The 25,923-nt window shown below is 39.7% G+C and overlaps 1 protein-coding gene across 2 annotated transcripts in view; it reads left to right on the forward strand.

Moving 5' to 3' along the window:
- The window catches only part of ARHGAP10 (Rho GTPase activating protein 10), a 313,438-nt gene that overhangs the window by 120,558 nt on the left and 166,957 nt on the right, over positions 1-25,923 (forward strand). For both annotated transcript variants that reach the window (XM_087866502.1, XM_045798867.2), the window contains exons 8-10: positions 1,892-2,021; positions 4,842-4,948; positions 7,091-7,185. In XM_087866502.1, coding sequence (XP_087722628.1) covers positions 1,892-2,021; positions 4,842-4,948; positions 7,091-7,185 — 332 coding nt within the window. The remainder of the gene's footprint in view (positions 1-1,891; positions 2,022-4,841; positions 4,949-7,090; positions 7,186-25,923) is intronic.

Consider the following 25,923-nt stretch of genomic DNA (forward strand, 5'->3'; position numbering starts at 1 on the left):
GTGGAGGAAGTAACCGCAGATGTGGTGGGAAGAGCAAGAGAGCCAGAATTAGAAGTGGAGCCTGAAGCTGGGACTGAACTGCTGCATCTCATGGTAAATCTTGCACAGAGAGTTGCTTTTCATGCATGAACAAAGAAAACGGTTTCTTGAGGTGGAAACGACTCCTGGTGAAGATGCTGTGAGGATTTGTTAAAATGACAACAAAGAGTTTAGAATGTTCCATAAATTTGGTTGATAAAACAGCAGGGTTTGAGAGGGTTGAGTCCGACTTGGAAGGAAGTTCTCTTGTGGGTAAAATGCTACCAAATATCATTGTTGTCCTATTTCAAGACATTGCCACAGCCACCCCAGCCTTCAGCAGCCACCACCCTGATCAGTCAGCAGTCGTCAACGTCAAAGCAAGACCCTCCACCAGGAAAATGATTATGACTGAAAGCACAGATGATGGTTAGCATTTTTTTTTTTTAGCAATGTAGTATTTTTTTACTTAAGGTATATACATTTTTAAGACATAATTCTATTGTGTTCTCAAAAGATTACAGTATAGTGTACACATAACTTTTATATACGTTAGGAAACCCCAAAATTCATTTGACTTGCTTAATTGCAATATTCACTTTACTGCAGTGGCCTGGAACCGAATCCACAATATCTCTGAAATATTTATATGTATAAATATTATACACGTACAGACACACATTCGGAAAGAAGTGAGGGCCAGGAGGAATCTAAGCAAAGTGATAAAGGAGGCAAATAAATAAAATAAGGGTATAATCGTATTAAAATGGGGACAAGAAATCCTGGAGGCACAAGAAACAGGAAGGCAAGAGGGGACTGGCCATTAACGAATGAGTCCCACCCTCCTCGCAGTCCTGCGTTTTGTTCTAGTACATACATTTTTTTTTTTTAAACTCTCAGCTTGTGTTTAAAATAAACTTCTGCAGATAAGTTTTTCCCTTTGCAATCCACATTTATCAGACTCCCATTCCTCTAAAAAATGTGTACCATTCTACCATTTTTCTGTTCTAGGATCCTTGGTAACCCCTTTCATTGTAGGGAAGAGAGGGGAGGGATTTCAATAATTTTTTTTTTTTTTTTTTATCTCCGCTTCTCCACAATTTCACATCAGCAGTTTTTTGGTGTTAATACAATTATTTTAGAGTGTGGATAAAAAGAAATGTCCAGGAACTTGGTGGTGCTGAGTCATCATGCTTGCCTTGGTAATTTCGTCCCTTCACCTTGCATATACGTTTCCGGTGTGTCCGCTTGACAGAGATATTGGCATGCCAAGTCTCCTGGGTTTCAGAAATGTGATTTGTCTCTTCAGATATCAAAGACATTACTTGTACATGAGATTCTTTCCCCCCCTCTCCTTTATCTGAGAAGAAATGTCATTTCAAGTGCAATTGCCATGACCTGCAAAAAATGACCTGATATTTTTTAGTTGGCAGAGAAAATTTATTAAGTTTTTTAGGTTCTGAGTACCTAATACTGCTGGTATAATAATAGTGAGTCAGGTTGATTGTGCAAAGGAAAGACTTCCCAGATATTTTATGACCTACTTTTTAAAAAAAATCTAAGACGTACTAATACTGTGGGATGTGGAGGTACGAAGTTTTATGTTGAATAACACAAGCATTCTTGGTGTTCGAAAGCTTTGAGAGTAAATAACCTCCGTTAGCTTAGACTCCTCTATTAGCTATTTTACCACTAATTTTTTCTGAACAGTAATCTTTACAAAGAGACACACTGGAAAGGATGTGTATATTTCAAAAAGTTTATAGAAAAATCCTACAAATTTAATTATAGTTATCCAGAGACTTAAAAAGGTACATGAAAAAACTCCTATGAGAGCTTAAAACTTATATGTGGTTTTTTTTATCTATTTCAGACACGGAATCGTTTTGAAGGAACAAGGTCAGAAGTGGAAGAGCTTATGAACAAAATCAGACAGAATCCCAAGGACCACAAACGAGCAAGTCAGTTCACAGCAGAGGGCTACTTGTATGTACAGGAAAAAAGTAAGAGACCTCCAGCAGTGATGAATGACTAATAAAAGGTTGTTTTAACACTCTTACTGTAATTACTCTATTTTTGGAATAATTATTCCTACCACTGCCTTTGCCCCCTCCTGTCCTAGAAGGTATATTTTGTATCGTGGGGGAAAACACGTTCCTGCTCTAGGGAGGGGACAGTGAGATTAGGAACTCAAGGAGCACCCTACTTTCCAGATGCTCCCTGGAATTCTGCATCACACTTGGTTAAAACTTGCTTACGAGGATGCCAGAACTTGGTATAAGGCTGAAAGCGAGGCGAGGCATTTTTCCCCCTTTCCCTTCTTCCCTCGCCGTCCTTATCACCTACGCACACGCATATGCACATTCATACACATGTGCACACCCTCCCCCTCCCGCAGCCCTCCTTCTCCATGTTAAAGTCAGCAGGGACATATTCCTCCTATGCCTTCACATCATTTCTTTCCACACCAATCTGAGATCATTGGTTCTTGCTAAAATTATCAGGGTGATTGCAGATGGCTATAAAAAATACTCCTAGATGGCATGCTAACTTATCTCACCGAATTTTCAGTGTTGTTGCTCTCAGTGAATATGCGGTGCATGGAGTGTCCTTATTTTGAAAATTAAGGCACCAAAAAATTCTTTCAAACTTTCTCAGAGTTTGGTCTTATTTTAACTGTTCAGCTCTTAAACTTTACTTCCTTGTGGAACCTGAGTACTATTTAGTAGAAAGGAGGAGAATGTGAAAATGTTTCTGTGTTTGCTGTTTTCCTGTCTGCCCACCTTTGACTGTAGTCAGCGCACTTCACAATTTTCATGAGTGTGGCTGATTTACAGGACTTGCAAACTGACCGCGTGAGTAGGAGAGAGTAGTCGGGGAATAGCTGTGGGATATCTGTGCTTCAAAGTGAAGGTCATGCATATGCAGTTGGCAGAGTGGTTCTTTTTCCATTTGTCCTAATTCAATCTGGCCTACCACAGTCTTCATATCTCACGAAGAGGAGTTACATGGTGAGCAGAACTTTGAATTTTTCTGATGTTTTAGCCTTTTAATCTCAGTTTGTTCGTTGAATTTGAAATAACTGAATTAACACACAGGGCAGAGACATAAGAAGCATAGGATTTTTGTATTATATGCCCAAGTGAAAATCACAGGAAACTTTAGTTTTTAGATTCATAACTGTTGCTCAACTTACTGTCTTTGAGAAGAATTGGGCTGAGACTAGTTGGAAAAACAGAACAAAACCAGTAGTGGCAGAAGTCTCCTCTTGTTACTTGCATGCCAGACCCTGGGCTAACTAAGCTTTTTATATACCTTGTCTCATTTAAGCCATTAAAAAACCCTAGGAAGTGTATGTACTATTATTAATCCATTTGCCATTGAGAAAATGGAAGCACCACTGAGAAAATGGAGAGAATCAATGTCCCCTAGATTACACAGGTCCTGAATCCTGGAATTGACAGTCTGTGTCATGCTCTCTAGGATATTACCTGGGGCATGGACAGCTGTGAAAAGCCTACATGCTCGGGTCAGATGGGAGTCAGGAAAGGATGGTGGCTTAATGAGTGGGAAGACCTTGGTATTTGGGACCAGAGACTCCAATTTGTGGTTAGGCTTTGTCATTTCTTGGGCATATGGCCTAAGCCTCAGTTTTTTTTTTTTTTTTTTTTAATTAGATAATAATGCACCATCCCCCCCCTCAAAGTTTTTTCTTAGTATTGAGTGAAATATCTGCACAATATATTTTGAACCATAGAATAAGATACAAATGCTAGCAATTCGTAACACATGCAGTAGTGGTCCCTGAATTCTGGTCTTTGCACTCCTGATAGTCTGAGGTGAGATTTATTGTGGTCTAGTAACACCTTTCATTCCCAACTGCCCCCAAGACAATGTGAGCACCTTTTTTTTTTTTAAAGCTCAGTGGATTCCTTTGGAATGAGTTCTTTTCTCCCTCCTAAGCTTGTCCTTCTTGATTTTTAGGTATAAAAGGTTTGTTTGCAGGTGAAGTGATGGTGATAAAAGATGTTACTTTTTTTGAAAAAAAAAAACACATCTTGGTAAAAGACAAAATTGTCAACTTCTGTTGGGACTAACTTTTCTTATGATTGGACTTTTACTGGCATGTGAAAGTCTAGATTGCTAGGTACTCCTGACATAGACCACTGTCTTCCAAGAGCTCTGGTGGTGATAATACTGACTTTACAAGAGGTAAAAAGAGGTTCCGAGAATGTTCTGGTCATATGTGAATAGCTCACCTCTCTATTCTTCACTTTTCATTTTTTCATTTTAAAGCTTAGCTTTATCGTCATTAGTAAGGGCAGCTTTCTACCAAGGTGCTGTAGCGGGCTTAACACTTGTAGATGCTGAACTACATGCTTTTTCTCAGCATTGTGATTCCATGATTGCAGTATTTTGAGAGGCCAGAACTGAATCCAAAACCATCACATACATTGAATGGAATTCTTGAGACCCTTGTGAGCTCTTAATACTTGGAAATAAACAAAATATATAGCTCACAGTGAAGAGACTTTTAGGTGTGAGATTAACAGTCCAGTCTGGCAAACTGTTTAAAGAATATGTCTTCAGCTCATTGCTTCATTGCTGAAAAATACTGAATCTTCTCTCAAATGATGTCTCCGAGCTTTCTTACTTTCCCTACCTTTTTTTTTTTTAAATTGGTATCAACGGTGTTGCTGGTTTGTTTCCTTGAGCTGTATTGGGTGCTGTTTATTGGGTTTTTCCTCTTTAGTAATATGTTTGAAACTCTGTGTATCTGCTTATTTATGAGGAGAAATATAAAGTTCTATTTCTTGTTGAAGGGCCTGCTCCATTTGGTTCCAGTTGGGTCAAACACTACTGCATGTATCGGAAAGCAGCCAAGAAGTTCAACATAATCCCATTTGAGCACAGATCCGGGGGAAAACTTGTAAGTGTTTGGTTATATATTATGTATCCTATGTGAGAGGTCATTTTTGAGGCTGACATTTAATTTATTTTTTTAATTTTTGGAAAGACTTTATTTAAGAGAGAGAGAGAGAACATGAGAAGGGGGAAGGGCAGAGAGAGAGGGAGAAGCAGACTCCCTGCTGAGCAGGGAGCCTGACACGGGACTCGATCCCAGGACTCCGGGATCATGACCTGAGCCAAAGGCAGACACTTAACTGACTGAGCCATCCAGGAGCCCGAGGCTGACATTTTAATGGTGTTTATATTTGCTAATGATAAATACATTATATTTTGGTTTTAAGATTAAAATCTTTGTTTTCTTTTGTTTCTAAATAAAGTAGGTCAGTAAACAACAGTTCTTGTGGTTTTTGAATTGTACGTATGGGTTTTTATGGTCAGAGCTAGAATCCCTTTATGTCACTGTTATTGGAGGATAAAGTGAACGCCTACAACAAGCTTTCACAACTCAGTGTTCTGTCAGGTCGGTATTTATAAAGATCTGATGTGCGCACATGTATTTACAGCCTGAAAACATTCTACCATAGGTAGTCTGTAATGAATTTTATTTTTTCCATTGAGACTTACAAAGTTCTCACTTCGGCAGTTCCCAGTTAGCTAACTACTCGTCACAGAAATAAATAGCAAAACAAAACGTCATGGCAAGAAGACCTCAGAAATTGCCTTGTAGGAAAGATGATTGTTATTTGGGTTTTAAATACAAACTGCAGCTCATAGCAGTAATCAATAGTCTGGAGGCAAAGCTCTTCCACCAATATCGAACATAATTGGTAACACATTAAAAAAAAAAAAAGAAGGGGAAGTCATTGCTCACTGGGTAGCTGGACATGATTTTGGTTAGGTGAATACAGAATTGACCCAAGTTCACTTCTATTTACATATACTTTGCATCTTCCTGAACAATATTTAAAGCAGCTTATAATACGGACATAGTTTTGTAACCATGAAGTACACATGGAAAATCAGAGCCATGGAGAAGAAGAGGAAGTGAGGATATCACTCTTAAAGGCTGATGGGGTTAAGGTTGAGCATGAGGTGTGAGTGTGAGGTTTCTGTCAGGACTAATTCAAATGCTAAGACATGTCTGCTTAACGATGTCTGTTTAACTGCCACATAATAAAAAATGCACTTCAGAATATAATGACTGTGACATTTTTAATATTGGCATATTTGAGTGTTTGTTTAATATTACTTGGAGATTCTCCTATTTTAGAAGATGTCAGAATATTCTAGAAGTAGGTACTTGGAGGTCTTATAGTTCTTAACTCAGAACATGTGTTCCGGCATTGCTTCTGTCTCCCTTGGATGGTTTAGTGAGGTAAAATAGTACCATATTAAAACAAATTAAGTAAATATGAATTCAGTGTGATCCACTCCAGAAACAAAACCCACATTGATTAAGTGGCTCTAACTTTCTATGATCACAATAGCTGCTCTAGGGCCCTTTGATAGATATGTTTTAGGTAGATTCATATGGAATTGAAGTTTTTATAGGTCAAAAGTGGTCACATATTGACAGTTTCATATGGTGTAACATAGTATGAATTAAAAAACAAATTATTCTTTTAAAAAGAGTGCAGTAAGAGAATAACAAATATTCTGGCATGTGGAAACTGTGTTGTTAGTCTGCCTTTTAAAATCAGTGTTCATGAGGTCTGATTTAGTGTTACTGTAATCAAAGCAAGATCTAGAAAACCTTAAGGAAAAGAAGATGACAAAGATGATTCCGATTATAAATAGGGATGCCTGGTGGCTCATTCGGTTAAGTGTCTGCCTTTGGCTCAGGTCATGATCTCCGGGTCCTGGGATCCAGCCTCATGTCAGGCTCCCTGCTCAGCGGGGAGTCTGCTTCTCCCTCTACCCCTCCCCCCTGCTCGTGCTCTCTCTCTCTTTCTCTCGATTTCTCTCTCTCTCTCAAATCAATAAATAAAATCTTAAAAAGATTACAAATAGTGTTTAAACAAACTTGTTTGAAAGAGAATAGAATAAAGGGACTTAAAATCTTGAACCTTGGGGCACCCCCCCCCCTCCCCAGTATAGGGTTGTTTAGTGTGTCTGTGTTTATACTGTAGTTTTTGAGAATGTTTAAAATGATTATTTGCAGGGGGATGGAGAGGTGTTCTTCTTGAAAGAATGTACCAAGAGGCATACTGACTCCATTGACAGAAGATTTTGTTTTGATGTCGAAGCTGCTGACCGGTAAGTTATTAGAATTATTGCACTTAATGAAAGAGTGCTATAAAAAATGATTTAAAAATGGAGGTGGATTGAAAGTGAGATTTCCTTGGCCTGAAAGAATGTGATCTTGTTACATTTCCAGGCTTTGTATTCATTTTGACCCATTTAGTCTTTGTCTCTGTGTTTAGCTGTGGAGTGAGAGCTTGATCTTGGCTGGAGTTCGGAGCTCTTCTAACCAGTAATTAAAAAATTACCTTGGAGCATTTCATTGTTGATCCAAGCCTAATTGTGGCACTGAAAGAATAATGAATGACAGTGAGGAAGTAGGTGACAACGCTGACAAGAGATGGCGGGCTGTGAATACAGAGTAATATGCATTTTTGTGTGTGGGAATTTTCGGTGCACGTGTTCTGTATGTGATGGAGGCCCACAGGCAAACCGTTGATTTAAAGACTGCTTATCTTTTCCCTTATCGTATGACTTGCAGTTATTATAAAAGAATCTCTGCCAGAGAGGAGGAAGTAAAAAAAAAAAAAAAAGAAAGAAAAACGTTCCTCCGATAATATTACTACTTCTCTGGCATTTATTTATTTCTGTGTCGTCCTGTCGTACTAAGGAAAATCTTGGTACTCATGGAATATTTCTTTTGTAATGTTTGACAGTATGGTGTTTTCTTGCCAGTCCTGGTTTCGGCCACACTGGTCTTTAGATAAGGCTGTTTCATAGTTGTATAACAAAAGTTTACAATATGAGATTTCTGTAACAAAAGTTCATTTCAGGTCAGGACCCGCGAGTACAAAAATAACGAATGCTTCCTCTTCCCTCGGATGATGTAACCAAGTCTCTGGGGTGGATGCAGAGAAGGAGGAGCTATGCTTTACTTTCCAATGAATGAACCGAAGCCCACATACATAAAAGTGTGCCACTAGGCGCCATGATAAAGTTGGCACTACCGTGGGAAAGGTAGTTTCACACGCATTTTGCTAAGACTGGAAAAAAATGAAAGAGAATGTCATGGTGGAAGAGGTTAAATTTCAGGCCAGTAGGGACTAGTTCAGAGACCTTAAGACATTCAGGCTGTGTAGTACAATTTAAGCATCTGTGGGTATCTACCCGTAGTGGGCATTTACTGAGTCCTAAGTGCCAGACCGTGCTAAGTGCTCTCAATTCTTCTGTGCTTTATCTCATTGAATCCTCACCACAGTCCTAACAGGCAGGTATCATCCTTCCCATTTTATGATGGGAATCTGGGCCATAGAGAGCTTGGGTGATTCTCCCAAGGGCATGGAGTTGGTAAGTGGGAGGGCTGAGATTTGAACTCCTGCATTCTGCCTCTAGAGCCCATTCTGCCTCTCAGTCACTACACTGTAAGTCTGAGTATTACCGTGTAATTGGGACATTCCCTAAATAACTGACAAAGGTGTGTCAGCAGTGATGTCTACTAGAAAATGTGTTTAATGGGATTAATCTGATTTGCTTTGAAAGCAGGATACTTCTAGTGCTTTCATATATTGTCCTAATACAGTGTATATTGTTTCTCCTAACTCCATATTTTCTGTCAGACTTGATGATACCAAATGCAGTTGGTCAACGGTGATCCTTATTATGGTGGTAACCACTTTCCACCCCTCACAGAGATTGACCAGGGATTACTGTGGAGTTATTTTCGTCTATATAGGATAACACCTATAGATTCTGAGAACAGGGGGGAGACTTTAGAGGTGATCTGTTCTAGTGGTTTTTAAACTGCTTTATAGGGAGACCCTGTTTTCAAATGAAATTTTACATTTATGTATATATGGAACAACAAACAAAGAGAGTTCCCTTATTAAAGTAGGGTAAGGGCCTGGAACCCTACTTTTTCAGCTTCCTTCTTCTTGTAGACATCTCTCATTTACTTCTGCTGACACCCAGAACTGCTTTCTGGGAAATTGTGGTAGGGGGACCATTAATCTAGTCTAGATAAATGGTTGAAGAAAGGCATGCGGAAGGTCTGACATCTAGCTGATGACTGATGGATTATTTGGAGTCAGCTGTGATTGAGACTCCTATTCCAGTGGAGTGAATGGCTCATGTGAAGGCCTGGAGTCAAGGGAGGATGTGGCCCCTCTGAGGTCCCCAGCGACACCAGCAACACTGGAGAAGCCAGAAAGAGGAGGAGAAGAGACTTGAGATGGTGGCAAGGGCCTGACATTGATGTTTTTTAGCTTAATCCATTAAATGTCTTTACTTAGTAGTGGGTGATACATTCATCTTTTTCAGAACTCACTCTGGCAGAGTAGAGAAGGTCTGCAGGTGGCAATGATAAATGAAAGGGCCCTGGAGTAGTGTGGGTAGCAGTGGGAATGGAAGCTAAGGGATCCATTTGACGGAGATGTTTAGAGCTAAATTTAGAGACATATTGGATGTTAGAGTATAGAGTGAAGGAGGGGAAGGTTTCTGGCTTCAGCAACTAGCTAGTGCCTTTTATTAAGCTGGAAAACCAAGGAGGCGCAAGGATGGAGGATGATGAATTCAACTGTGGTCATGTTGAGTTAGAGTCATTCAGTAAGAAACCCGGTGGGAAATTGGGTGTAGCACTTGGCAGCTTTGGCAGCATTTGACCTCCAAGACTGAATTGTGCTCGTTGCCCCAAATTTCTTGGACCTCTCCATTTTCAGCTATTGCTTTTTAAGTGTTATTTCTATGGCTGGCTGGCCTTCCCTCCCTCCCTCCGTCCCTTCCTCTGTCTGTTCACATGGTTTCATCCTCAAAGTGAATCACTCTGCAGTCTGTATTTTTCTTTTTTTCTGTGTTTTGAGCTACTTTTAGAATCTTTAGCTCCTTACACGGTTTATCTCCAATTCTACTCCTTTTATAATTCTTGGTGATTTCAGTACTGTTTGAGATGATCCTTTTTAGCACTTTGCTTCTTGACTCCTGGAACTCCTGTCCTTTGGTCATCTTGTCCTTTAGCCTACCTCAGCCATTCCCTCTCCCAGTCATTGCTTAGGTCTTGTCATTACAAGGACAGGCAACCGCTCTAGAATCTCAGCCGCGAGCCTTTCTCTTTCTGACACCACCTTCTGTCCTTCCCTGCTTTTTTCCTGGTAAGTATCCCTAGCGTCTCTCTAATCAGTTGAGCCTATTGTTACTCAGTTTCTTACACCCTCACTTCCTTCCTCACCTGGTTTTAATTTCATAGTCAATCATTATAGTCAGTCTTTTGAATATGCTCTATTGTCTTTCTCTTCCTTTATTAGACTTGCTGGTACAACCCTGACTTAAGTGAGGGTCACCTCTGCCTTCTCTCTTCCTAAAGAGACATATTTAACCATGTTCCCCAGGATCACATCAGATTCATGACCACCAGCCTGAAATGAGCCGTTGATTTTAACCACTAATTGTGTTACATTTCTAGTTCCTTCATTCTCCTGGTTGATGAATATTTTATATATTTCTAAGCCTCTGACACTGCCTCTTTCCTGGTAATTTTGTGTCCTGTTTTGTTGTGAAAGAAGAGATCATCCACAGCCGTAAATACCTACTCCATCGCTGTGCCCAGACACCCTGCCCCTCCTCTGTCTCTGTGTGAGCTGTGTTCCTGAGCCTCTCTGTTCCCTTGTCTCTCATCCTGTCCCTGCTACTCCACAATATCACTCAAGCAGTCTTCTTTCTTGTTAACCTGAGGGTTGCCCTTTCTACTGGATTATTCTCATCAACACTCTTTTTTCATCCATCTTGAAAAAAATGCCACCACTATCACCAGTGAAAGACCCCTGTCTTGACCAGTCTTCCCTTTTGTCTTCTGCCCATTTCTCCCCTCTAATAAACAACAGAACTTCTTCGAAAGCTTATTTTATAAGCTTATATTAAGATCTTTTATTTTCTTCCTCCTATTCTCTTTTGCGCCCTCTCCAGTCTGCCCTTTGTGTCTCATCTCCACTGCGGTTGTGTTTGTCCAGCTGTCACGATCTCCATGTACTACATCCAGTGGTCAGCTGTCCTGTCCTTCCTCTTCTTTGCTGGCAGCAGCATCTGATATGGCCAAACTCTCCTTCATGACCTACTTGCTTCACTTCCTCTAGAACATCATACTTGACTGTTCGTTTTCTCCCACCCCACTGGCTTTTCAATTCTTAGACTCATTTACAGCTTCTTATTTCCTAGATCTCTTGATTTTGGAGTTCTCTGACGTTCATCTTAGGATTCTTCTTCTCATCCTCACCCTTATGGTCTTGTCCAGCCTCATGGCTTTAAGTGCCATCCTTATGTTGGTAACTCTGACATTTATTGTCTCTACCCTGATCCTTTCCCTGAATTTCAGGTTCTTATCTGGCTGCCTACTCAGTATTCTCAGTATTGCTTCTGTGATGCATTTTGAACAGTGCAGAGGTGGGACATATTGTTTGTTTTGTAAATTTTCCCAGAATTCTTGGAACAAAAACAGTCCCTTTATAGGATCTAACATTGTATATAAGTCTATTCAATCTTATGTAAATACTAATATCATAGAAATATTTTTTCAAAAATAATACATGTTCATCATGAGTCTTTCTCTGAAGCTTTTTGGTTAACTTGGGAAATAACTTTCTTCATGTATGTGTCTCCTTGAGTCTCTAGGATTATGTTACTTTTGAGTTAAATTATTGACTTCTCTTGTCTTTGCTTATTTCTTCATTTCTAAGCAGGGAGAAATCTATTCAGGCTTGATGTTATCAAAGGATAGTGTCTATGGGGGTGTTAGGTCCCTGCTACCAGCCCCTTGCCCCCGCCCCCCCATCAGTATGTTGCTATTGGCCTCTCATTTTTGGAACAAAATTTGAAGGGAGGGTGAGTGTACTTTGAGGTCACTCCCCTGATTCTGGAGTTTCAAAAACTAGGGATGTACTGTATGGTGACTAACATAACATAATAAAAAATTATTATTAAAAAAACAGAAAAAAAACCCAACAAAAAGCTTATTTAGTGAAGAGTTTGAATGAGGTGTAGGCTCTTCTCTTGTCTATTTCTCCAATTCCTGGCCAAGTAAAGACTACTGGGAATTTTAAGTAATTTGTTCCTTGTCTATTAGATTATGAATTCCACGAGGGTAGAAACCCTGTTTTAGCATTACTTGGTACTGCAATACCAAATACGATGCTTTATATATGGTGGGCATTCACCAAATTTGTACTGAATTAAATGAAGGTGAATTGTTGCTTAAAAGTGACAGAACTGGGATTAGATTCAGTCAAGCAACTGTCAGTCAGCTGTCCTTTTCTTCTGTACCACACTGCAGTGCTGTGAGCGCCAGTGGTTTTTTGTTTTTGTTTTTTGTTCTTTGTTTTGCTTAAAGGAAATAAACTTAACCCATTATGGAGCAGGCGGGTATTGTAAATGGATTTCTGATGGATTTTTAGAGAATTCCTATTGGGTACCTTCATATAGTAATTTCACAGTTGATTGCATATGCTTAACATAAACATATTTTGTCTTCTTTCCTGGTATCAATTTTTGCTTTTTTTTTTTTTTTTATTCCTTGGGTTGGAAAAACAGGTAACATTGTGACAACAGGCAATGCTTCATAAACTGCAGAATGGAGCCTGGACTTGCATTTGCTTTATGTAGATATAAATCAAGGCCTTTCACTTAATTGTTGCATGAGTTGAGATCAGGTTTGATTGCATGTAACAGAAAAACTCAAAATGAGATGGCTTAAATCGTGCAAAAGTGTATTTGTTCTCGTTTGGGAGAGCTTAGAGGAGGTCAGATCAGGGTGGGTATCATGGTTCTTGGTGCCAGATCTTGTTCCTCCTTGTGTACGGTTTGCCTTCTGGTTCACCTTAGGTCCAAGATGCCTGATCCCACTTCTACAGCACTATCTCTTATTGTAGGAACACTTTCTAGAGGTTGAACATAGCACTTCTGATCACATAACAATGTGAATGGAGTTCTGTGGTTAAACCTAGTTGCAAGGGAGGCTGGGAAAATGCTGAGGCAGGGAAATTGCTATCTTTTGTTTCTAGGCATCCATGTGCTTTTCTGATTCTGGGGGAATCTGTCACTGACAGTGAAAGAGAGAATGGTTGGTGGTGGGGGCCCAACTAGCCATTACTACTTTGATTATCAATGTTAAATGGATCTGTGCTTCATTTTTCCTCCTCTCAACTCGCCAGAAGTTTACTTTGACTATTTCAGCTAAGAACATTTAGGAACACATGTGCTGAGAATACCATCCAAAAAGTGAAAAGACAGCCCACAGAATGGGAGAAAATACTTGCAAATGATATATCTGATAAGGGACTTGTATCCAGAATATATAAATAACTCTTATAACTCAATAATAAAAAGACAAGTAGCCCAATTAAAAACGGGTAAAATATTTGAATTAGACATTTTTTCAAAGAAATTATACACGTGGCTGATAAATACATGAAGAGATGCTTAAGGGTGCCTGTGTGGCTCAGTTGGTTAAGTGTCGGCTCTGGTCATGATCCCAGGGTTCTGAGATCGAGCCCTGCATCGGGCTCCCTGCTCAGCGGGGAGCCTGCTTCTCCCTTTTCTGCTCCGCCTGCTTGTGCTTTCTTTCTCTGTGTGTCGAATAAATAAATCTTAAAAAACAAAAAAAGAAAAGAAAAGATGCTTAACAGTGTTAGCCATTGGGGAAATCAAAACTGCAATGAAGGGTGCCTGTCTGGTTCACTTGGTAGAGGATGTGACTCCTGATCTCGGGGTCATGGGTTCAAGCCCCATGTTGGGCATGGAGCCTACTTAAAAAATAAATAAAAGAAATATATATTTAAAAAAACAGAATGAGATACCACTTTACACCCACTAGGATGGCTATAATTAAAAAATCAGAAAATAACTAGTATTGGTGAGGATGTGGAGAAATTGGAACTTTCTCATACACTGATGGTAGACATTTAAAAGGGTATAGCTGTTTTGGGAAGCAGTTTGGTAGTTCTTCAAAAAGTTAAGCACAGGGGTGCCTGGCTGGCTCAGTCAGTGGAGTATGCGCCTCTTGATCTCAGGGTTGTGAGTTTGAGCCCCATATTGGGTGTAGAGATTACTTAAAAATAAAATCTTAACTTTATGCTTAACTTTTTTTTATCATGTGATCCAGAAATTCTTCTTCTAATTATACATGCAAGAGAAGTGAAAACGAATGTCTGCATAAAAAGTCTTGCATGTGTGTGTCCATCACAGTGTAATTCATAATAGCCAAAATGTGGAAACAACTGAAATGTCTATCAGCTGATGAATGGGTAGATAAAATGTGCTATATTCATACAATGAAAGATGATTTGGCAATATAAAGAAATGAAGAACTAACATGTGCTATGCTGTGGATGAACCTTGGAGACCACATGCTTAGGGAAATAAGTGAGTCACAAGAGACTACATATGGCATGATTATATTTATATGAAACATCCAGGACGGGCAGATCGTTACAGGCAGAGAGTAGATTAGTGGCTGTCTAAGACTGGGAGTTTTGAGGGAAATGGACGCTAACTGCTAATGGGTATGGAGTATTTTGGGGAGGTGATGAAAATGTTCTAAAATTGATTTTGGTGATAGTTATACAATTCTTTGAATATATTAAAAGCTGTTGAATTGTATATTCTAGGTAAATTTGATAGTGTGAATTATTTCAATAAGGCTTAAAAAAACACAGCTGCAAATAAGGACCATAAGTAAAATAGGCTTTAAAAATGATATAAGCATTCAGTACTTCATGCCAGCCACAAGCCAGATAGCATGGGCTGTGAAATGATCACGTCACTCATTTCAGGTGGGAAAAGAGGGTTTTGTGGGTTAGTTTCTCCCTGGCAAGCTGTAGCGTGTCAGAAGATGCAGCTTTCTTCTCTAAAGGACGAAACACCATCTCCTTCCTCCTGCCCCAACAATTTTGTTATATAATGTGCTTTTAGCTTTCTTCGCATGCTTATCACATGCCTCATTGTGCTGTGACCCCCACACATTTGCTTGATAAATAATTACCATTGTGTGAGGTTCTCCCACACATCACATTCAGGCACTGCTTAAAGAAAATGCTTCCCATTTTGCTCTCATTAATCTGACATTTCAGATATTCTGTTTGGTTTGATTTTGCCCAATTCCTAGTATATTAGTCTTGAAGGATGGCAAGATACTTCTTACTTTTATAATTCACTCATTTATGTTTTCATGATGACAGTGGGTGGAGGCAATTGCTTAAGTATTAAGTATACACCAGACTTTATGTAGCAGTTACGTGCATGGTACCGTCTTGTCTGGCCCTTGAAAAGTGAATTAAGAACATGTTGCTTCCAGAAGCCCATGCAGTTGGGCTGAATAATAATGTGTCTGTAGCACATAAGCGGTGGTAGGATTTCTAAGTATTTGATAGAGCATGTCATTCAGGCACCTAAACAATCATTGACTTTGTTTGGCACGAAGGATGCAAGAACGAGAAACTAAAAGGCCTGACCTTGAGAGATCTCACAGACTAAGAGTGTTTTCTGAGGTCTGAGGTGCTTGAGATCTGTGGAGCAACAGAAGTGGGGTGGGCTGGGAAAGCTTGCTAGAAAAATTGATTGTTAAATTGGATCTTGAAGATTGGGTAACTGTTTGGAAACTCAGAGGAAGGGTTGCCCAAGGCAGAAGGAATCCTAGGAAGTCTTGAGAAAACATAGAGATAATCCTTTAAGTCCCGTTCTCAACCGTGAGTGGATTGTGTCTGGAGACATTGTGATGGTCACTGCTAACATCTAGTGCCTGGAGGCCAGCCCTCATGCTGCATGACCAGCCCGAGACAGCCCTCTGCCAGCCACCTGTCATCTGGTTCAGTATATCCCTAGTGTGGCTGGGGGAAAAGCCCTGCTTGAAAGCGTTTGAGAAGACAACAACTCCAACACATTTGTGGAATTGAATGCAATTGTTCTGTTTTCTTACGTGAATATATTTATGGGATGTATCTTTCAATTAAAAAAATATAACAGCTTAATTGGTTATAGTTCAGAGGATGAATAAAGGGGAGGGATCTGTCAGGGCTGATGCATCCTTCAAGAATTCTTAGATTCCAGCGTAGAGAGACAGGAAAGGAAGTCATTTTAAAAGAATTTAGGTAGAACTGGTAGAAAGTGGATTACGTAGAATTAGAGATAGCATTTCTTGTATATAAACTTCTGTGTTTTTCACAGTCTGTAAGATTTTGCCTGAAAGATGGTAGTTGATAGTTGCATACTAAAAGACACATTTTATTTTTTAAATTTTATTTAATTTAAATTCAATCAATTAACATATAGTGTATTAATAGTTTCAGGGGTAGAATTTGGTGATTCATCAGTTGCATTTAACACCCAGTGCTCATTACATCACATGCTCTCTCCTTAATGCCCCTCACTCAGTTACCCCATCCCTCCATCCACCTCCCCTCCAGCAACCCTCAGTTTGTTTCCTGTGGTTAAGAGTCTCTTACGGTTTTTCTCCTTCTCTGATTTCTTCTTGTTTTATTTTTCCTTCCCTTCCTCTATGCTACTCTGTTTTGTTTCTTAAATTCAAAATACGAGTGAAATTGTATGATAATTGTTGAAAGAAACGTTTTATATTGGTTCCAGTATTTAAATGGAAATCTAAATTGATATTAATATGAATTTATTCCTGAAATGCATGCTGAAGGACATTGGAATGTGGATCATAGAGCACTTCTTAGCTTCTGTGAATAAAATTGTAATGAACAATTGTGTAGAAGGGTTTTTGTGGACACATTTTCATTTCTCTTGGACAATTACCTTGGGGTGGGATTGCTGATGTGTGTGTACATATATATTTATGTATATTTGGTTTTTTATGAAATTGACAGTTTTCTAGAGTAGTTTTATCCTCCTACCAGCAATATCTGAGAGTTCCAGCTGCTCTACCCCCTTACAAGCCTTTGACTATGGCAGTCTTTTTCTTTTTAGCTAATTATGGTTAGTGATGTTGAATAATTTTTCATGTGCTTTTCAGCCATTTCTATTTCTTCTATTGTGAAGTGTCTGTTCAAATCTTTTGCTCATTTAAAAAATTTGTTGGTCTTTTTGTTATTGGATTGTAGGAATCATTTTAAGTATTCTGGAGACAAATCCTGCAACAGATATATTAGTTGTGAATATTTAATCTGTGGCTTGCCTACTTATTTTCTTCACAGTATTTTTTGATGAGAAGAGCATCCTAAATTTGATAAAGTTGAATTTATCAATTATTTTTAAAGATTTTATTTATTTTAGAGAGCGCACCACGAGTGGGGGTAGGGACTGATGGGGAGGGAGAGGGAGAGAGAATCTGAAGCAGACTCGGTGCTGAATGTGGAGCCTGACTCTGGGCTTGATCTCACCACTGTGAGATCATGACCTGAGCTGAAACCGAGAGTCAGAGACTCAACTGACTGAGCCACCCAGGCGCCCCTGAATTTATCAGTTTTTAAAAATTTTATTGATAGAGCTCTTTGCTCTAAGAAATCTTTATCCCAGTGTTGTGAAGATATTTTCCCATGTTTTCTTATAAAAGTTTTATAATTAGTTTGTGACCTGTGAAGATTTTGGGGAGTGGGGTGGTGGGAGGGTGTATGATGTGATGTGTAGAGAGGGAGTGTTATTTATTTTTTCTTACGTAGGTATCTAGTATTTCTAGCATCATTCATTGAAAAGGACTTTCCTGCCACTGAACTGTTTTGGCATATTTGTCATAAATTATTTGACTGTGTGTGTAGGTCTATTTCTAGGTTCCCTGTTCTGTTCCATTGATCTGTTTGTCCTTTTGCTGGTTTTACATCGTCATTATTGTTATAGCTGTATAGTAAGTCTTGAAGCCAGATGTGATTCCTCTGTTCTTTTTCAGAATTGGTTGGCTATTGTAGATCCTTTACATTTCCACATAAATTTTACGATCAGTTTATTTCTACAGAAGCCTACAGTTCAATATCATTAATATAGGGTTTTAATACTTCCTGAGTAATTACCATTTATTTAGTCTTTAATTTTTCAGTAATGTTTTATAGTGTTCAATATAGGGCTTATGGACATCTTTCGTTAAATTTCTCTAAGTATTTTATGTTTCTAAATGTTATTTTTAAAGGTGTTATGTTTTACATTTCATTTTCCAATGTACTGTTAATATATAGAAATGCACTTGGTTTTGTGTCCTACGATATTGCTGAGTTGACTTATTCTTAAAATTTCCTTATGATACAGTGGTATCATGTGTGAATAAAAACAGCTTTCTTTCAGATTGAATCTGTATGTCTTTTATTTCTTTACCTGTCTTATTGCAGTGCCAAGATGTCTAATAAAATGTTAAATAGTAGTGGCGATATTGGAAATCTTACCTTATTCCCAATCTTAGGGGAAAAGCATTTATTATTTCACTGTAAAGTATGATGTTAGCTGAAGATTGTTTGTAGATGCCTTTGAAATGTTTAGGAAGCTTTTGTCTATTTCCAGTTTTAATGATGAATAGATATTGACTTTGACAGTGTTATCAAAATGATCATTAAATTGCATTGAATTTTCTAAGTTAAACTAACATTGCATTCCTGAGTTAACTTTACCTGGTCATGGTGTATTAACCTCTTTATCTGTTGTTCTATTCATTTTGCTAATATTTGATTAAGGATACTTAAATTATGTTCATGTGAGAAATTGTGTGTTATGTTCTTTTTTTCTTATGTCTTTGTCTGATTTTGATATTAGGGTTATGGTGACTTCAGAAAAGAGTTGGGAAGTTTTCCATTCTCCTTTGTTATTCAGAAATGTCTGTGTAATACTGGTATTATTTTTCCCTTAAGTGTTTCAGAGAACTCACCTGTGACATCTTCTTGGTCAGCATTTTCTTTGTGGGCAATTTAAAAATTAAAGATAAAATTTAGTGAGTAAAGAGATACTCAGATTTTTCTCTTTAGTTTTCATAAATTGGGTTTTCAAAGAATTTATTTCTTTTAAGCTGTTGTCTCTTTTAGCATACCTTTCTTCATAATATCCATTTCTTACTGCTTCATATCTGTAGGATCTGTAGTGATACTTCATTCATTATCCCTGGGGAATTTTTGTTTCATTTTTTTTGTGATGTCTAGCCTAGAGCTTTATCAGTTTTGTTAGGTTTTTTTTTTTCAGATAACCGATATTGTCCATTTTATATTTCATTGGTTTCTGCTATTATTTTTTATTATTTCATTTTACTTTAGATTTAATTTTTTTTTTTTAAATGATTTTTTATTATATTATGTTAGTCACCATACAGTACATCCCCGGTTTCCGATGTAAGGCTCGATGATTCATTAGTTGTGTATAACACCCAGTGCACCATGCAATACGTGCCCTCCTTACTACCCATCACCGGTCTATCCTATTCCCCCACCCCCCTCCCCTCTGAAGTCCTCAGTTTGTTTCTCATAGTCCATAGTCTCTCATGTTTCATTCCCCCTTCTGATTACCCCCCCTTTCTTTATCCCTTTCTTCCCCTAGCGATCATCCTAGTTCTTATGTTCCATAGATGAGAGAAATCATATGATAGTTGTCTTTCTCTGCTTGACTTATTTCACTTAGCATTATCTCCTCCAGTGTTGTCCATGTTGTAGCAAATGTTGAGAACTCGTTCTTTCTGATAGCTGAGTAATATTCCATTGTATATATGGACCACAAGTTCTTAATCCAGTCATCTGTTGAAGGGCATCTCGGCTCCTTCCACAATTTAGCTATTGTGGACATTGCTGCTATGAACATTGGGGTGCATATGGCCCTTCTCTTCACTACGTCTGTATCTTTGGGGTAAATACCCAGTAGTGCAATGGCTGGATCATAGGGTAGCTCAATTTTTAACTTTTTAAGGGACCTCCACACTGTTTTCCAGAGTGGCTGTACCAACTTGCTTTCCCACCAACAATGTAGGAGGGATCCCCTTTCTCCACATCCTCTCCAACAATTGTTGTTTCTTGCCTTGTCTATTTTTGCCATTCTAACTGGCGTAAGGTGGTATCTCAGTGTGGTTTTGATTTGAATTTCCTTGATGGCTAATGATTTTGAACATTTTTTCATGTGTTTGTTAGCCATTTGTATGTCTTCATTGGAAAAGTGTCTGTTCATATCTTCTGCCCATTTTTTGATTTGTTTATTTGTTTCTCGTGTATTGAGTTTGAGAAGTTCTTTGTAGATCTTGGATACCAGTCCTTTATCTGTAGTGTCATTTGCAAATATATTCTCCCATTCCGTGGGCTGCCTCTTAGTTTTTCTGACTGTTTCCTTGGATGTGCAGAAACTTTTAATCTTGATGAAGTCCCATAAATTCATTTTATCTTTTGTTTCTCTTGCCTTTGGGGATGTGTCATGAAAAAGGTTGCTTTGGCCGATGTCGTAGAGGTTGTTGCCTATGTTCTCCTCTAGAATTTTGATGGATTCCTGTCTCACATCGAGGTCTTTCATCCATTTGGAGTTTATTTTTGTGTATGGTGTGAGATAGTGGTCAAGTTTCATTCTTTTGCATGTAGCTGTCCAATTTTCCCAGCACCATTTATTGAAGAGACTGTCTTTTTCCCACCGGATGTTTTTTCCTGCTTTATCAAATATTAGTTGCCCAAAGAGCCGAGGGTCCATTTCTGGACTCTCTATTCTGTTCCATTGGTCTATGTGTCTGTTTTTGTGCCAGTACCATGCTGTCTTTGTGATCACAGCTTTGTAGTACAGCTCGAAATCTGGCATTGTGATGCCCCCAGCTTTGTTTTTCCTTTTCAACAGTTCCTTGGAGATTCGGGGCCTTTTCTGTTTCCATACAAATTTAAGGACTGTTTGTTCCAGTTCTTTGAAAAATGTCCTTGGTATTTTGATCGGGATAGCATTGAAAGTGTAGATTGCTCTGGGTAGCATGGACATTTTAACTATGTTAATTCTTCCGATCCATGAGCATGGAATATCTTTCCATCTTTTTATGTCTTCCTCAATGTCTTTTAAGAGTAATTTATAGTTTCTAGAATATAGGTCCTTTACGTCTCTGGTTAAGTTAATTCCAAGGTAACGTATGGTTTTTGGTGCTATTGTAAATGGGATGGATTCCCTAATTTCTCTTTCTTCGGTCTCGTTATTTGTGTATAGAAATGCAACTGATTTCTGAGCATTTATTTTGTATCCTGCCACATTACTGAATTGCTCTATAACTTCTAATAGTTTGGGAGTGGCTTCTTTTGGGTTTTCCATATAGAGTATCATGTCATCTGCGAAGAGAGACATTTTGACTTCTTCTTTGCCAATTTGAATACCTTTGATCCCTTTTTGTCGTCTGATTGCTGTTGCAAGGACTTCTAGTACTATGTTGAATAATAGTGGCGAGAGTGGGCATCCTTGTCGAGTTCCTGATCTTAAGGGAAAGGCTTCCAGCTTTTCCCATTGAGAATAATATTTGCAGTAGGCTTTTCGTAGATGGCTTTTATGAGATTGAGAAATGTACCTTCTATTCCTACACTCTGAAGGGTTTTAATCAGGAAAGGATGCTGTATTTTGTCAAATGCTTTTTCGGCATCGATTGAGAGGATCATATGGTTCCTGAGTCTTTTCTTGTTGATATGATGTATCACGCTGATTGATTTGCGAATATTGAACCACGCTTGCATCCCAGGTATGAATCCCACTTGATCGTGATGGATAATCCTTTTAATGTACTGTTGGATTCTATTAGCAAGTATCTTGTTGAGGATTTTGGCGTCCATATTCATTAGGGAAATCGGTCTGTAATTCTCCTTTTTGATGGGGTCTTTGCCTGGTTTGGGGATCAAGGTAATATTGGCCTCATAAAATGAGTTTGGTAGCTTTCCTTCTGTTTCTATTTTTTGAAATAGCTTTAGGAGAATAGGTATTATTTCTTCTTTGAATGTTTGGTAGAATTCCCCAGGAAAACCGTCTGGGCCTGGAGTTTTGTTATTTGGAAGGTTGTTTATCACTGACTCAATTTCTTCATAATTAATTGGCCTTTTTAAGGAATCAATTTCTTCCGGTTTCAATCTTGGTAGTTTATAGGTTTCCAGGAAGGATTCCATCTCTTCCAGATTGCTTAGTTTATTGGCATATAGCTGCTGATAAAAATTTCTAATAATCCTTCCAATTTCAATGGTGCTCGTCGTGACCTCTCCTTTTTCATTCATAATTTTAATAATCTGGGTCCTTTCTCTTTTCTTTTGGATAAGTCTTGCCAGGGGTCTGTCAATTTTATTGATTCTCTCCAAGAACCAGCTTCTAGTCCTGTTGATCTGCTCTACTGTACTTCTGGTTTCTGCTTGATTGATTTCAGCTCTAATTTTGGTCAACTGCTTCCTCGTGCGTGGATTAGGCCTGTCCCTCTGTTGCTGTTCCAGCTTCTTGAGGTGAGAATATAAAAACTGCATTTTAGATTTTTCTATTCTTTTGAGTGAGGCTTGGATGGCTATGTATTTCCCCCTTAGGACTGCCTTTGCAGTATCCCATAGGTTTTGGACTGTTGTATTTTCATTCTCATTGGTCTCCATAAATTGTTTAATTTGATTTTTGATTTCCTGGTTTATCGAGTCATTCCTGAGCAGGATGGTTCTTAGTCTCCAAGTGTTTGAGTTTCTTCCAAATTTTTCCTTGTGGTTGAGTTCCAATTTCAGAGTGTTGTGGTCTGAGAATATGCAGGGAATAATTTCAATCTTTTGGTATCGGTTGAGACCTGTTTTGTGTCCCAGAACATGGTCTATTCTTGAGAATGTTCCATGGGCATTAGAATAGAATGAGTATTCTTTGGTTCTGGGGTGTAGTGTTCTATATATATCTATGAGGTCCAACTCGTCGAGTATGGCATTCAAAGCCTTTGATTCTTTGCTTAGTTTTTGCCAGGGTGTTCTGTCTATTTCTGATAGTGGAGTGTTGAGGTCCCCTACTATTAATGTATTTTTATTTATATGTCTCTTTATTCTGGTTAAGAGTTGGCTTGTGTATCTTGCTGCTCCCCTGTTGGGGGCATATATATTTATAATTGTCATATCCACTTGTTGAATACTTCCCTTAAGAATAATATAGTGCCCTTCTGCATCTCTAACTATAGTCTGTAGTTTAAAATCCAATTTATCTGATATGAGAATTGCTACCCCAGCTTTCTTTTGAGGTCCATTTGCGTGAAAGATGGTACTCCATCCCCTTACTCTCAGTCTGAATGCATCTTTGGGTTCGAAATGAGTCTCTTGTAGACAGCAAATGGATGGGTCATTTCTTTTTATCCAATCTGCAACCCTGTGGCGTTTTATGGGATGGTTCAAACCATTTACATTAAGACTGATTACTGAGAGATATGATTTTAATGTTGCCATGTTGCCAGTAAAGTCTTTGTTTGTATTGGCTGTGACTTTCTGTTCTGTATCACTCTTGGGGCCTTTTTACTTTTATAGAACCCCCCGTAATATCTCCTGTAGGGCTGGTTTCGTGGTTACGAAATTGGTTAGTGACTGGCGATTCTGAAATGTCTTTATTTCTCCATCAATTCTGAATGACAGCCTTGCTGGATAAAGGATCCTTGGCTGCATGTTTTTCTCTGAAAGAGCTTTAAATATGCTCCCCCAACCCTTTCTCTCATTCCAGGTCTGTGTAGACAGGTCTGACGTAATTCTGATGCTTTTGCCTTGGTACGTGAGAAATTTCTTTGCCCTGGCCGCTTTCAATACTGTATCCTTGCATCTAATATTTGCGAAATGCACTATGACGTGACGTGGCGTAGGTTTGTCATGGTTGAGCTTGGGAGGGGTCCTCTCTGCCTCTTGGACACGAATGTTTGTTTCCCTTGCTAGATTAGGGAAGTTTTCAGCTACAATTTGTCCAAATATCTCTTCTAGACCTCTGTTTTTCTCCACCCCCTCGGGGATGCCGATGTTTCTAACATTGGATCGTTTCATTGAGTCAGTAATCTCCCGTAACCTACATTCGTGGGCGTGGATTTTTTTAAGACCATCTTCTATTTTCATTTTTTCCTCTATTAACCCATCCTCCAATTCACTAACCCGTTCCTCTGCTTCTGCGACCCTGGCCGTCAGAGCCTCTAGTTTTGCCTGCATTTGGCTCATAGAATTTTTAATTTCTGTCGGATTCGCTCTCATTTCTGTCCTTAGGGATTCTATATTCTCAGTAACCTTTTCGTTAATAGTTTTTTCAATTCTACTCATCATTTTGACCATCGTTACTCTGAATTCCATTTCTGATAATTTGGTTACATCCATATCCATTATTTCTGTGGCAGAGGCCACAGAATCACTGTCTTTTCTTTGCTGGGGGGGGCTTCTCCTTCTTGTCATTCTGATGAAGAGAGGTTGCGGGGTTTCTAGAGCCCAAATTATTGACTGGGTCCCAGGCCGTGCCCCTTGTTTTATAGGGATCTTAGGGATGTGGGCTTCTTCTTTAAAGATTTTATTTATTTATTTATGTGGCAGCCAACCAGCGAGAGAGGGAACAGAAGCAGGGGAGTGGGAGAGGAAGAAGCAGGCTCCCAGCGGAGGAGCCCGATGAGGGACTCCTTTCCGGAACGCCGGGATCACGCCCTAAGCCGAAGGCAGGCGCTCAATGACTGCGCCACCCAGGCGCCCGGGTTGTGGGCTTCTTGATTTTTCAGCCTGCCTTCTGTGTTCTGGGGGAGGGGCCTGCCGCGCCGATACTCAGGCAACCCTGTTTGGGTAGAGTCTCGGCGTCCCCTGCGAGGGGGGATGGGGATGGGCACTCCCTGAGCCGGTATTTCCAGGCTTTTGTTCTCTGGCGGCTTTCCCTGGCGGTTTGCTGTGCCTCTTCTGAGAGTCATAGCAGAACCGGCCGAATTTCAGCCTCTGTCACAGAACAGAGGGATTGCGGCCCGTTCTCCACTGATGTTCTGGCCACTTTAACTCTGTTTCTGTTGGTGCTGCTCAACCCTGCAGCGTCGGGGATGTGCGCCCCACACCCGGCGTCCCAGCCCTCACTTCCAGGGCCGGCGCGTCTCTGTCCTTTGTGTTTCTAATGCCGCCAGCCGCCCACCGCCCCGCCCGCTCCCGGATCTCCCGGTCTCAGTCTGGATCCAGTGAGCGCACCAGGATTCCGGGGTTCCGCGAGATGCCTGGTGGCGCGCGCGCACCCGGCTCACGGTCTCAGTCTGCTGTTTTGCGGGTGCCGACCTCGAGCCCCGCCCGCTCCCCCGTGCAAGTGGTTACCGCTTCCCGGCGCCCGAACGCGGCGGCTCCCTCCCCCTTCCGTTTATCTTCCGATATCTGTGCACAGTTTCATGGCTCCCCGCTTCGTACCTCAATACTCAGCGCTGGAGACGTTCATTTGTAGAGATCCAGATGCGTCTTCCTGCGTCTCAGGCTGGTTCCGTGGTTGTTTAGGCTCGTCTGGTACCTACCCAGCTCGACTCGGAGGACCGGCTGAAAACGGTGTCTCCTACTCCTCCGCCATCTTAACTCCTCCTCCTAGATTTAATTTTTTTTAATTACTTAAATAGAAGTATTGATTCTCCATTTTACTTTTTTTTTTTTTTTTTTTTTTACTTTTGAATGTAGACTTCTTTTTTGAAAGCGCGCATGCTGGGGGGAGGGGCAGAGGAAGAGGGAGAGAGAGAATCTTAGGCAGGCTTCCCGCTCAGCAGGAGCCCCCATGTGGGGCTCAATCTCACAACCCTGAGATTATGACCAGAGCTGAAACCAAGAGTTGGACACTTAACCAATTGAGCCACCCAGGTGCCCCTGAATATAGACATTTAAACATATAATTTTCCTTATAAGGACTGCTTTAGTTTGCATCTACAATTTTTTTCATCCTACAAAT

Source organism: Ursus americanus, chromosome 13, assembly GCF_024610735.1.
Source record: "Ursus americanus isolate L20-20 chromosome 13, mUrsAme1.1.p, whole genome shotgun sequence".
NCBI lineage: Eukaryota > Metazoa > Chordata > Mammalia > Carnivora > Ursidae > Ursus > Ursus americanus.